Source organism: Lampetra fluviatilis, chromosome 65, assembly GCF_964198595.1.
Source record: "Lampetra fluviatilis chromosome 65, kcLamFluv1.1, whole genome shotgun sequence".
NCBI classification, from domain to species: domain Eukaryota; kingdom Metazoa; phylum Chordata; class Hyperoartia; order Petromyzontiformes; family Petromyzontidae; genus Lampetra; species Lampetra fluviatilis.
The window spans coordinates 6,149,924-6,164,255 of NC_136339.1; the positions used below are offsets into that span (position 1 = coordinate 6,149,924).

The 14,332-nt window shown below is 50.2% G+C and overlaps 1 protein-coding gene across 1 annotated transcript in view; it reads left to right on the top strand.

Annotated features, from left to right (window-relative positions):
- Positions 1-11,788, top strand: part of LOC144952044 (pleckstrin homology-like domain family B member 2) — a 72,602-nt gene extending 60,814 nt beyond the window's left edge. Inside the window, 6 exon segments of the mRNA XM_078882435.1 lie at positions 1,680-1,899; positions 2,534-2,668; positions 2,671-2,783; positions 3,780-3,865; positions 4,869-5,001; positions 7,289-11,788. Coding sequence (XP_078738561.1) covers positions 1,680-1,899; positions 2,534-2,668; positions 2,671-2,783; positions 3,780-3,865; positions 4,869-5,001; positions 7,289-7,429 — 828 coding nt within the window. The 3' untranslated portion in view covers positions 7,430-11,788.
- Positions 11,789-14,332: the final 2,544 nt, after the last annotated feature.

The following is a 14,332-nucleotide window of genomic DNA, read 5'->3' on the forward strand; positions in this document are numbered from 1 at the left end:
AGGAGATGCAGGGAGACAGGCAGACACACACAAGAGGAGATGCGTGGGGAGATGCAGGGAGACGCGGCGACGCGCGGGAGGAGAGACTGAGAGATGTGCGGGGATCCCTGCGTGGATCCTGAACAGACTCGCACAGAGGCCCACAGACTCGCACAGAGGCCCACAGGCTCGCACAGAGAGCCACAGACTCGCACAGAGAGCCACCGACTCACACAGAGACCCACAGACCCGCACAGAGACCCACAGACTCGCACAGAGACCCACAGGCTCGCACAGAGAGCCACAGACTCGCATGGATAGACAAACTACATTCTTTCCAACTGCTTGTTGTTGTTGTTTTTGTAAGTTTGTTGTCCTGCCGCCCGCACCTCCGATTAGCGCGTTTGGCAACGTACGGTGCGAAAGAAGTTCATCATGCACTACACACATACACACACACATATATACACACACACACATACACACATACATACACACATACACACATACATACACACACACACATATATACACACACACATACGTACACAATCAACATACACACATACACACATACATACACACATACACATACACACACACACATACACACACATACATACACACATACATACACACATACACACATACACACACACACATACACACACATACATACACACATACACAATCAACATACACACGTGGCCTCTGTGCTACAAGAATGGGGTGTCAGTACCAAACTGTGCTACTCAGCTACCGCACCTCCTTCGACGATAATCGCAAGAAGCTGCTGATGCTGCTGCTGATGCTGCTGCTGATGCTGCTGCTGATGCTGCTGCTGATGCTGCTGATGATGATGCTGCTGATGATGCTGCTGCTGATGCTGATGCTGCTGCTGGAGCAACAGCAGCATCAGCAGCCCGTGCCCCTACTGGACACCGGTGACAAAAGAGCTTCACAGGCCATCGGGTTTCTCCTCCTGTAGTCTAAATAACCATTGTGACCCCCCCCCCCCATCGTGCTCCCCCCAACTCCTTCCTCCCTCCCTCCCCCCACCACCCTCCCTCCCCCCACCCCTCACTCCCCCACCCCCTCCACTCCCTGCCCCCCCTCCTCCCCTACCACCCCCACTCCCTCCCCACCACCTCCCTCCCCAACCCCTCTCCCCCCCTCCATTCCCTCCACCCCCTTCCTCTCTCCCCCCTACCACCCACCTCCCTCCCTCCCCCCACCCCTCCCTCCCCCCACCTCCCTCCCTCCCCCCACCATCCCCCTCCCTCCCCCCACCATCCCCCCTATCGTGCTCCCTCCCCTCACCCCCTCCCTCCCTGCACCCCCTCCTCCCCTACCACCCCCCCCATTCCCTCCCCACCACCTCCCTTCCCCCCACCTCCCTCCCCAACCCCTCCCCCCTCCATCCCCCCACCCTCCGTACCCCCTGCCACACTCCCTTCCCCACCCAATCCGCCCACCCCCTCCCCCCACCCCCTGCCCCCACTCCCTCCCCACCACCTTCCTCCCAAACCCCTCTCCCCCCACCCTCTCATCCCCACCTCCCCCACCCTCCTCCCACCCTCCGCACCCCCTACCTCACTCCTTCTCCCCACCACCCCCACCCACCCCCTGCACCCACCCCCCTCCCTCCCCCCACCCCAATCCCCCCACCCCCACCCCTCCCCCCGTCTCTCCGTGAGCAGTCCCGCCCGCTGACTCGCTACCTGCCGGTGCGCAAGGAGGACTTTGACCTGCGTGGCCACGTGGAAGCGGCGGGCCACGGCGTGGAGACTTGCCGCCACGTGGCGCTCACCGCCAAGACCTGCCGCGGCCTCCTCACCAAGATGGGCGGCAAGATCAAGACGTGGCGCAAGCGCTGGTTCGTCTTCGACCGCAACAAGCGCACGCTGGCCTACTACGCCGGTGGGTCGGCGCGCACGCCGGCGACGCCGCCGGCAAACGTTGTCGTCGTCGTCGTTATCACCGTCGTCGTTATGGTTGTCGTCGTCGTCGTTGTTGTCATCGTCATGATCACCGTTGTCGTTATGGTTGTTGTCATCGTTGTTGTCATCGTCGTGATCACTGTTGTCATTGTGGTTGTTGTCATCGTTGTTGTCATTGTGGTTGTTGTCATCGTTGTTGTCATCGTTGTTGTCATCGTCGTTATCACCGTTGTCGTTGTGGTTGTTGTCATCGTTGTTGCCATCGTCGTGATCACAGTTGTCGTTATGGTTGTTGTTGTTGTCGTCGCGGTTGTTGTCGTTGTTGTCATTGTTTTTGTTATTGTCGTCGTTATCGTTGTTGTTATCGTTGTCATTGTCATCACCGTTGTTGTTGTTGTCATCGTCGTCATTACCAAAATTGTCGTCGTTATCGTCGCCATTGACAAAGGCGGTGGCTCCTCCCACACCACCTCCTCGTGCGCCGTGCCGCCCTCCATCGGTGATGCCGCTCGCTAACAGCACTTGCCCCAACAGTCGGCTACAGGCTACACGGGGGATCTTTATCTCTCTCATTGTGCCGCCTCTGTCCCCTCTGTGCGCCCGTGTCCACGCAGACAAACACGAAGCCAAGCTGAAGGGAGTCATTTACTTCCAGGCCATCCAGGAGGTTTACTACGATCACCTGAAAAACGCCAACAAGGTGATGCAGAGCCACTCGGCTCACCCACTCACCTGGAACACAGCGCCACTCACACCTCCTCACGCTCGCCCGACTCCTTGCCCTCCAAGGACGGTGCTCACTGCTGGGCGTTGTGTCTCTGTGGTAGCCTTCGCCGTCGTCATCAACATCATCATCATCGACATCATCGTCGTCAACAACATCACCATCACTGTCGTCATCGTCGTCATCATTATCATCTTCGTCATCGTCATCATCGTCATTGTCATCATCATTGTCATCGTCGTCATCATCATCATCATCGTCGTTCGTTGTCATCATCGTCATCACCATTATCGTTATCATTGTCATCATCGTTATCATTGTCATCATCATCATTGTATTCATCGTCATCATCCTCGTCATCGCCATCATCATCGTCCCCACTGCACATTTGCAGCAGCATTTAAACCTGCACTGCAGAATTAAACGATCTGCTCCTACCGCTACCTGAGATCCACTCTTCTTCTCCTTCAAGTGACGCTCCATTCCACTCAGAACAGAACCCGCGGAAGTTGCTGTCACAGAGCTACCACTAAGATCCCCTTCTCCAGGTGACCACCCTGGTCTACACAGAACTGCCCGCGAAAGTGGCTGTCACAGAGCTACCGCTGAGATCCCTTCCCCTTCTTCAAGCGACCCAGTAGAGGGCAGCACCCTCCCGCCTCGCTCTGCCGCACGAGCGAGATTCTTCGCTCTCGAGTCGAACTGATGTCTTCGTTCTAGATTTGAAGCTTTCGTGACTGCAAGGATTCATACTCTTAAAAGTAATAATAGAAATAAAATAATAAATCACGACGTTTCGGAGGCAACACAAGTCTCCGTCATCAGGTGGGACCGTCACAGCACGATTTATTGTATCAGTGATGACTTGTGTTGCCTCCGAAACGTCGTGATTTATTATTTAATCTTATTTCTATTATTACTTTCATTAATTTTATTTTTTACCTACGTGACTTTACCGAAAAAACCTAAGAGGATGATGTCTTCGTCACAGCTCGAGCGTCGTCACGTCAAGTACAGAGTTTCGGGGGGCTCAAGCGCGACCTAACCCAAAAACACCTTTATTATTAATCATATTCGTTGCAAAAGCCCTGCTACGTGTTTAAACTGATCACCATTGTTGTTGTCTTTCCTTTCAGCCGTGGGGGATATTGAGATTTGCCAAAATCACAGTATGTAAACGCTTGGACGTTGGCTTCTTCGTGTTCCCCGAGTGGCAACGCCCGTGTTTGTGTTTTTTTTTCTCCCCCCGGGAATGCACTCCTACTAACCCGACCCCGAAGCTTTGTGGGCGGCTGCCGACTTTGCTTCGCTGTGGAACGCCCTCGCACCTGGTCGCTCCCCCCACAGACACAAAGATTCCCCGTACAGCTCGAACAAACCGTTTGGGGGCAAGTGCCTTTAGCGAGTAGCGGCGCCTACGAAGGCCGGCGCGGCACACGAGGGGGTGGGTGGTCAACACCGCGCCCGGCCGGCCGATCTTTGTCTTCCCAGTGGCGATGTTCACACACCGCATCAGGCACTCATTTGAGACGTAGGGGAGGCCCAGGACCGGTTCAGATGATCGTCACTGGCGTTGGCCGTGAGCGGAAATCGAACTCGGGTCTATGCCAGGTTCATAGCGCAGCGCGATCACCGCTGCACTACCGCTCCCCACGGCTACATACACACACACAGCCACACACAGCCACACACACACACAGCCACATACACAGCCACACACACACAGCTACACACATACACAGCCACACACAGCCACACACACAGCCACACACACACACAGCCACACACACAGCCACACACACAGCCACACACACACACAGCTACACACATACACAGCCACACACAGCCACGCACACACTGCCACACACACACAGCCACACACATTGTGCCCTATTTACTCCGGGCGGTAGCAGCAGCGGCAGCGGCTTCTGGCTGGCCGTCGAACAAAGGCGGCGGTCACCGCACCAGGCGCGCTTCTTGCGGCCGTCTGGAACGCTCTTTATTCCGATATTAGGAAGCCATTGGAGCGCTGCTGCACCTTTAAATCATCACATAGATTGACAAACTCATTTCTTTAGAGATGTGCTCTTGGTGTTCACGTCTGTTGTCCTTCCCACGCACCTACGATTAGCGCGGTTGGCTACGTACGGTGCGAAAGAAAGTTCAACGCACAGTATATACATTGTAAATAAAAAGTGTTTGCGTTGTGTCCTATAAATCCGGAGAATGTTGTCTTCCGAAATACGCTGTCAATTTGGCGACAGGAGCGGTGGTGCAGTGGTGTACGCTTGTGGCCTGACTGCACTTAGAAGGACCTGGGTTCGACTCCTGACTCGGGGATTTCCCGTGGGTTCACTGGTAAAATCCCAGGGCTAAAAAGCACAATCACACATGTCAAAACCGGTGTTTATGCAAATCACTCAATTGGTATCAGACGCAGCAGCAGACTCCAGTGAGGCTTTCCTGGCCAAAACGAGCATAGAAATAAAACAAAGAATGATAATCGTTTTAAATCATCGCTTTCAACAGTCTTCCGCAAGATGGTTCGGCACGCTACCGATCACGTGGCGCTTATTTATAGATTTTTTTTGGCAGCGTCTTCTCCGTGTTTCATCAACGCCTGTGTTTCGCACCGCCCCCCCCCCCCCCTTTGTGTTGTTTGCGTCGTGTGTGCATGCCTGCAGCAGTTGGTGCGTGTTGATTTGCGAAAATTAGCGACGAGAGTATTCGTCAGAGGCACGTTTGTTGATGTGTTAATTTGTTTTTTAACGAGCGGGCGGCATTCATCCGGCGTGGCGGCAATTCTGCGACTCACGCCCGCCGTGACGTGGACCATGGCACACAGTGGCTAGGAGATGTTAACTACCTCGCCTGGTCTACAGGAGGTCGTGGGTTCGATCCCAACCCTAACGCCTGCTGCTGTATATTTGGAGTTTGTGGTGTGTCTCTCTCATCATCACGGTGGCTATGAGATGTTAACTACCTCGCCTGGTATACAGGAGGTCGTGGGTTCGATGCCGACCCTGACGCCTGCTGTATATTTGGAGTTTGCGTCTCTCTCTCATCATCATTGGTGGCTAGGATGTTAACTACCTCGCCTGGTATACAGGAGGTCGTAGGTTCGATCCCGACCCTGACGCCTGCTGTATATATGGAGTTTGCGGTGTGTCTCTCATCATCACGGTGGCTATCAGATGTTAACTACCTCACCTGGTATACAGGAGGTCGTGGGTTCGATCCCAACCCTGACGCCTGCTGTATATTTGGAGTTTGCGGTGTCTCTCTCTTTCATCATCATCACGGTGGCTAGGAGATGTTAACTACCTCGCCTGGTATACAGGAGGTCGTGGGTTCAATCTTGACCCTGACGCGTGCTGCTGTATATTTAGAGTTTGCATGTCTCTCTCCCTGTGGTCACGTGGATTTTTCAGTTTTCCCCCCACATTTATAAACATGCGTTTAGAGTATTTGGCTGATTTAAATTTCCACGTGATGAGCCACTTCGTTGAGCTATCATTTGGCTTGATTGCTTTTGAAAATGACCTGTGTTGCCAATTTTTAAAAAAATAGTTTAGCTTATAAACTTGTGGAAATAAGTACGGATTAAAAAGTATTTAACATCTTCGCCAGCATTTCTCAGTATTGAGGAGAAGTCAAATCGGTGGGCTCATGATAACAATAACATTGAGCATGGTTGGCTATACGCAATACGAAAGAAGTTCACCATACATACAACCCAATACCGTTGAGATGTTTGGTGGAGTTCATCTTTTGCGGGGATAGAGCGGCAAGATATAGCGAGGGGTTGCGTGCGACAACCAATAAATAAAAGCGAGATATCGATCAACGTTATCCTTAATCCTCTCGAGGAAATTAGCGAGGGCAATTAAATGGGTTTTTTTTATCGACGATTAAATTTGTCGAGCGTGAACGACGACTGTGGCGACTGCCAGACTGAGGCGTGACGACGACTGTGACGACACGGAGTTCACCTCGCGGTCGTTGAGTCACGCCGTCGGAGAACGCAGTGGCGCCCGCCGGAGGCCAACATGGCCGTCGTATCGCTGACGAGTCACCAAGCTCACCGATTGGCCGACCTGATTTTAGCCAGACCGAGAAGCGTACTTGAAATGAAATACCACCGACTTGCGGCTGGACTAAATTCACCTTCGGGTTGTCCTCGGCTGAGACTAAATAAATGAAACAAATACGGGCTAAAATTAGCACTGCCTAGGAGCATGTTTGTAATACATTACGTCTTATATTGCCCATGTCTCGCTCTTGCCCTCTTTCTAAACTATTTTGTATTTTACCAGGTAAGGCCCACTGTGCTTATACGGCTCTTTTTCAGAGGCGACCTGGCTATCAAAAATGATAGCTCAACGAAAGTAGCTTAACAAGTGGAAATGTATAGCAGCAGCCAAATACTTTAAATGCACGTTGATTCTAAATGTGGAAGGTAAAACTGCAGGACCCCAGAGAAAAATGCACGTGACCACTGGGAGAGAGACGCAAACTCCAAATATACAGCAGCAGGCGTCAGGGTCGGGATCGAATCCACGACCTCCTGCCTACCAGGCGAAGAAGTTAACATCTCCCCACCACGCGGCGCTCCTTTTTTCTCCCCTTGCCCTTTCTCCAACAGAGCCCCAACCCGGCACTGACGTTCTGCGTGAAGACCCATGACCGTGTCTACTACATGGTGGCCCAGTCGCCGGAGGCCATGAGGATCTGGATGGACGTCATCATCACGGGTGCCGAGGGCTACACGCTCTTCCTCAACTAGCCGCATCCCGCCTCTCCGCCATCTTATTTGCGCATCCCCCTCTCAACGCCGCCATCGTGGATTTTGCAGCGCCGCCACTTTGGGTTCTTCAGTACCCGCCAGCGCTGCCACCGGAAGCTGTTGGATGCCACCATCTTCAGCCCTGCGACGGCGCGACACCGGATCGCCGTACTAGGAAATTTTGAATTTGGCGTTTCCACCATCTTTGTTTTCTACAGCCGCCATCTTGATCGATTCGTCAAGGATTTTGCAACTCCACAATCTCATTTCTGCTCCAGTTTGCTTTTTTCACCATCCTGCGTTGCGCTACTGCCAATTTGAAGTCCTGATGTCTTGGAAACCACTGATTCTCCACCTTGAACTCATTTTTATATTTTTAGCAACACCTCTGGATTTCCTCCGCCAAAGGATTTGTTCAACTCTCTTCCGCAGTCCGTTGCTGTATCGGCCATCTTTGACACGATATACGAAAACATTGGAATTCATATCGTAAACTTTATATTCCCGTACGCTCCAATATTATCAATCATATACACAATTATAGCTCGACGTTCATGAATTTTATATCACTACAATACGTTTATATATTTGTTTTCTTTTTAGAAACTTGTAGGAATTATGAATTTTTGCTGCGGCCATCTTGAATTTTATTGTGCGTCCATATTGGGCATTCACCCGCGATCAACAATAGGCAGGACACAGCAATTGTGAATATACCAAAATCGGTGACAAAATAATTATACATTCACAGACCTCTCAATCCACTGTTGGATGAAGTCCACCCCATGCCCTTTTGGTTATGGGGAGGGGGGGGGTTTGACCATACTTCACCGCGCAGGTTGGCCAACGGGGTGTGAGTCTGAGACGCAGATTCACATATCGCCCGCCACTTTTGTTCGCCGTTGTCGCAAATCGAACCCGGGAAGTGGGTTTGTAGCGCAGAGCGCTAAAATTCCGCGCCATCAATGCACCCGAAAATCGGACACAGTGTTAGGTAGAACTAAAGTTTGACAAACCACAGTCAGTTTAAATGCATGGAAAGACTGACTCAAATACATGATGGGTGTTGGGTTTTTTTCCACAAATTTAAAGCAATCCAACTTAATTTTTAGTTTTTTTCTTGCGATGCCATCGCCTTGGTGGTGGTGGTGTAACGGTCGGCAGTACCGCTGGACCTGCCAGTTCGATTCCTCCCGCCACGACAGCTGAAAAACAACGGTGAATTTTGTTTAAATCCCCCCCCCCTCCCTTACTCCATCTGTCCACCATCGAGCAGTGTAAATGGGTCCTGCACAGTTACGTCGATTGCAAGGGTCGCATGGGTGCGGGCTAAAGTGTGCGGCGCTCCCACCTCATTCGAAGGAATTTTTTTGCGAGAGTGTGAAAGAATACGCCCAAAAAAATATACTCTTAAGTCGTGGGGCCCTTCTGTCTCCACGACGTGACCTCGTTCTCGTTTTGGCCCAACAGCAGTTTCTGGCACCCACCACTGCAACTCTGGGGGGAAAACGTGGGTGATGGTGTGGTTGTTTTAGAGAGCCGGTGCGGCATAAAGCCGTGGTCAATATTGCAATGACTGCAACTTTTAACCTTACCTCACAGTCGGAACACACGACCCAACAAAGAACACACGCGTGCTAGCAGTAAACTTTAGCGCTTGAGGTATGTAAAAACTTTATTACTGTTGGAAGCACGCACACACGTAGAATTATATGTATACATGCCTCCGTTACATATTTTCTCGATGTTTTTTTTTACCGGAACAAGTTTTATTCTTGTGTTTGCGCGCAGATTATCTGGAACACTAAAAGAGAGCAATAGGGCTGGTGACTATCCTGGCGTAACAGGCTACGCGTCTTTTAGATTCGAAGCTTTCGTGACTGCAGGAATTACTCTTTGGTTCTTTCGGTACGCGACAGAAATTAAATAATAAATATAATGCAATACAACACAGAGAGTCGGCCAACACAACAGTCAACACCCCACCTGGTTAATTACGTTCTTCCAAAGATTGCTAAATTTGAGAACGTGACAAAACACAGACACGGAGACACACAGGCAGACACATAAGCAAAGAGAGGCTCACACAGAGACACACACATAGGCACACAGAAGTTTCTGTGTGCCTATGTGTCTCTCTCTGTTTGTCTCTGTGTTGTCTCTCTGTTTGTGTCTGTCTGTGTCTCCGTGTCTGTGTTTTGTCACTCAAATTTAGACATCTTTGGAAGAACGTAATCAACTGTTATGTTGGCCGACTCTCTGTGTTGTATTGCATTATATTTATTATTATTATTTAATTTCTTTCGACGTGACTTTACCGAAAGAACTAGAGAGTAATCGTCTTCTGTCGCGTTGTCATCCAACACCCCGCGGTAGCTTTCGGTGACCGACTGGAAGCTCGCCCTGAGGGTGAGCGCCCCTTTCCAACCGTACACCCCCCACCACCACCACCCGCTTCCCCGTGCCCGTTTCACCTGTGCGCTGTTATTTATCGACATCAAAGCGCGTGTGAATCGCACGGAGTCATCCACCGCTTTGCTTCGAGCAGTCGCTGCTCCTCCATCCTCGGCCATCGCGCATCGATCGCTGATCCCGGCGGGACACTGCCGGTGACCCCGGAGCAAAAAGATGCAGGCTCCACGTCCCGTTCCGACTCGGGTTAATCATGTTTAAACACAGGTCAATCATGTTCAAACGCAGGTTAATCATGTTCTAATGCACGTTAATCCCGTTCCAACGCAGGTTAATTGCGTTATTATAGCCTAACATTTTTTGTTCATCTTCTCTGTTTTATTTTTATCTGGGTCATCGCTTCCGCATTACCCTCCCCACCTCGAGATAACGGAGAGTTGACTTGGAGCTGGTATCGACAAAAACGCCCACGTTACAGTATTAAGCAGTGCTTTGCAACAATTACCAACGTTTAGAATAATGTCCCGAAAGTCGGGAAAGCCGCAACCCACGTCGGCAACGTTTACCAGTTGCACCGTCAACGGCAACGTTGGACCAACGTTGGTATGTGGTTGGTACCGTTGGCCCCACCGATTCCTTGTGTCCTGGGACTTGCTGAGTCTCGATAGAATAGGTCCTGGTCAATTGTGACGTTTGGCACAATTCCTTTTGCGATGAGCGTTTTTTTTTAGTTACCTGCGGAGAATCGTGCGCGCGGAAGGGATAACACTAATAATATACATAGGTCAACCTATTTGCTGTTCTGCCTTTTGAAGTGGGAAAAACATCTGACGAGGTTTTTTTTTTCATTGGCAGTACACTTGAGTGGATCACAAAAGTGGTGAGCTGAAATCCAAACATACACCACCATATCCTTCTGGTGTTGGTCAAATGAGTAACCACCTCGGGTTCGATTCTATCTTCCCCTGGCACAGCAGTTAAACTGTAAACAATTACTTCACTTTAACCAGGTAAGGCCCACTGAGCTCCTATACAGCTCTTTTTCAGAAGCGACCTGGCTATCACAAATGATACCTCAACTCACGTGGAAATGCATTTCAGCAAAATACTCTAAACACACGTTGATTCAAAATGTGGAGGGAAACTCCGGAGAAAAATGAACACGACCATGGGGAGAATATGCAAACTTCAAATATACAGAAGTCAGGGTTGTGGATCGAACCCACATCCTCCTGCAAACCAGGTGAGGTAGTTAACATATCTCCACCATGTGCGGAGGTGTAAAGTGTGGGTAACCCCCACTTTCACCAATGGCACACGACTCACAACAGAAATTAACAAACTACACGTCTTTGGGGTGTGGGAACATTACGATGATGGTGTTTCTATACGGTTACATCGATTATTTGACACCCGTTGTTACTCCACTGCTGGATGAGGACCCCTCCCCCTTTGCCACGTCAGTCGTGCGGTGTTTGCTTTGTCATACTTCACTGCACTGCTCAGTTGTTGGTCAGTCCAGTAGGATAGGCATCCTGAACAAACCGCCATGTATTTGCATGACGTTAGCCGCGGCCGATAATTTAACTTGGGTATCGTTTGTAACAAAACATACTGCCCAGTACTATTAACAAGTTGTTTAAAAGAAAAAGTGGCCTTTTAAAAACAATTATTGCCTTGATTTTTTTGTACTATTTTTGCCTCCCATGAAACCAAACTCCTCAATAATTGGTATGTAAAATTGGTCAGCCGCCATTTTCTTCATTCGCTCACCTCTGAAATAGCCACCATTTTTGTTTGATCCCAACCAAGGGCCGCCATTTTGTTTTTTATGAGTTTGACAAGTTACTGAAAATGGAATTTCATTTCTGTTTTATATTATTAATAATAATTTTACGCCGCAGAACAATTGTATTGATGTTGGAGAAACTACAAATAAAATATTTTTTAAACGTATTTTTGTATGCGTCTTATGTATCAAGTGTTTTTTTGTGTTGTTTAAACATTAACTCTAACATGTCGTTGAGTTGTACCGCATGTTGCTTTGGAACGATGTCTGATGTTTCACTCCCACGTCCGTGGGAGCTTGCTCAGGAATTGAATGGAGTGGCTCACTTTCTCCCTAAACATCTCACCGATCTGCTTAAGTTTTGTCTTCCACTGCGAAAACTTAGAGATGCTAATTCTGCTCAACTCATTATAATTACAAATACTAGACGTTCGATGGGAAACGGAGGCTATTTTTTCCAGCCAGGCTCCGCGATTGTGGAATTCCCTTCCTCCTCGGTCCATGATGGAATATTGAGTTTGTTACACTTTTTTTTAATCACGTATTAAAACTCAACCTGTATTTCCAAAAAGCTTTCGCTATAACGTTAGCTTCGGTGTGAAGCTTAAGTTATAGTGCTGTATAAAACCAAGTTTATTGTGATATTATTACATTATTTATAGATGTAGTGATAGGAGTTGCAGTAGTGATCAGGGTAATGATAGGAGTTGGACTAGGCCTGGTCGTAGCTGGGAGGTGGGGGCAGGGAATACCAACAGCAGCAGGATAATGGGATGGGGAGAAGAGATGGGGGTCGTTTAAGCTACTAACGTGAATGCTGTGGAATGGCTTATACAGGGATTCCTTTACGAGTTAGGTTCCAGAGGTCTGTTCGTAAGTCTATTTGTTTATAAGTCCAACTGTACTGTCGATTCCAAACGTTGTACGGCATGTACACTAAACACAGGGAATGGCTTCAAAAGCTGTTTAATCTCCGGTAGATGCAGATGCCACCACCGCCATCTATTGCGCGGCGTTTGAACTTCTGACTCTCAGTCCGAACGGGCAACTGGACTCACGGACAGGTTTGTTCGTATCTCTGAAAGTTCGTAAGTCGAATGTGCGTAAGTAGAGGAGTCTCTGCACAACAATTACACGTCAAATTATGCCCCGTTGCTTTTTTTTCAATCGCCATACGAAGCCACGAGGAGGACATTACGGGCACGATACAATTCATGCATCTCGAACTAAAATGTCGTTTGGGCCATTCGAGAAACGAAACTGACCAGGTGTTTCATATCTCCGTAACCTTCGGTCTAATCCTTCATCTAGAACCTTGCGCCGGGGACAAAGTTGGGCGCAGATGCTGCGGTGAGTTAAGACGGCGCGGGACCCAGACGCCCATTCACCCCCTAACCCAGTCCCCGACTTCCCCCCCCCCCAGCCGCTTCCATCGCTCTTTCCGTCACAGTAAACGACAAAAACATGTAAAGGCACAGCCCTTGTGAGTCTGGATCTCTGTGTGAGTCTGTGCGTCTCTATGTGTGAGTCAGTAGGTATATGTGAGTCTGTGAGTGTCTGTGGGTCTATTTGTGAGTCTGTCGGCTTCTGTGTGAGTCAGGGCTTCTATGAGTCTGTGGGTGTGTGTGAGTCTATGAGTCTCAATGTGAGTCTGTGGGTCTTGGTGTGAGTGTCTGTCTGAGCCTATGGGTCTCTGTGTGAGTCTGTGGGTCTCTGTGGGAGTCAGGGCTTCTATGAGTATGTGAGTGTCTGTGTGAGTCTATGGGCATCTGTGTGAGTCTGTGGGTCTCTGTGTGAGTCTGTGGGTCTCTGTGTGAGTCTGTGGGTCTCTGTGTTAGTCTGTGGGTCGATATGGGTCTATGGGTCTCAGTGTGAGTTTGTGGATCTACGTGAGTCTGAGCCTCTCTATGTATGTTGAACTTGTTTCGCACTATACGCAGCCAACCATGCTAATCGGAAACGCGGGGGGGCGGGGGGGGGGTTAAGGGCAACAAACTAAAACACAAAAGCAGTTTTAAAGAAACACATTTTTAATCTCGATGATGATTTAAAGGTGCCAAAGCTCCCAGTGGCATCCGACTGACCAGCGCGTACGGTCGCGGTCGAAAAGGGCTGCTTGAGAAGCGAAAATCCGTCCAACACGCAAAAAAAACGCGGAGTACGGGGTGTGGGTAATGGGGTGTGGGGTCTGGGTATGGGATGCGGGGCAGTGGGGTGGTGTGGGGTAGTGGTGTGGCGCATGGGGTAGTGGAGTGGTGTGGGATAGTGGGGAGGTGTGGGGTAGTGGGGAGGTGTGGGGTAGTGGGGTAGTGGGGTGGGGTAGTGGGGGGTAGTGGGGTAGTGTGGGGTGGTGCATGGGGTAGTGGGGTGGAGCGGGGTAGTGGGGTGGTGCGGGGTAGTGGGGTGGTGCATGGGGTAGTGGGGTGGAGCGGGGTAGTGGGGTGGTACGGGGTAGTGTGGTGGTGCGGGGTAGTGGGGTGGTGCGGGGTAGTGGGGTGGTGTGGGGTAGTGGGGTGGTGCATGGGGGTAGCGGGGTGGAGCAGGGTAGTGGGGTGTTGCATAGGGTAGTGAGGTGGAGCGGGGTAGTGGGGTGGTCGGGGTAGTGGGGTGCGTGCTGCGTAAATACACGTCTCGTCACGCCGTCGCACATTGTATCACATCACTATGTGAGTCTATGGGTCTCTATGTCAGTTTGTGGGTCT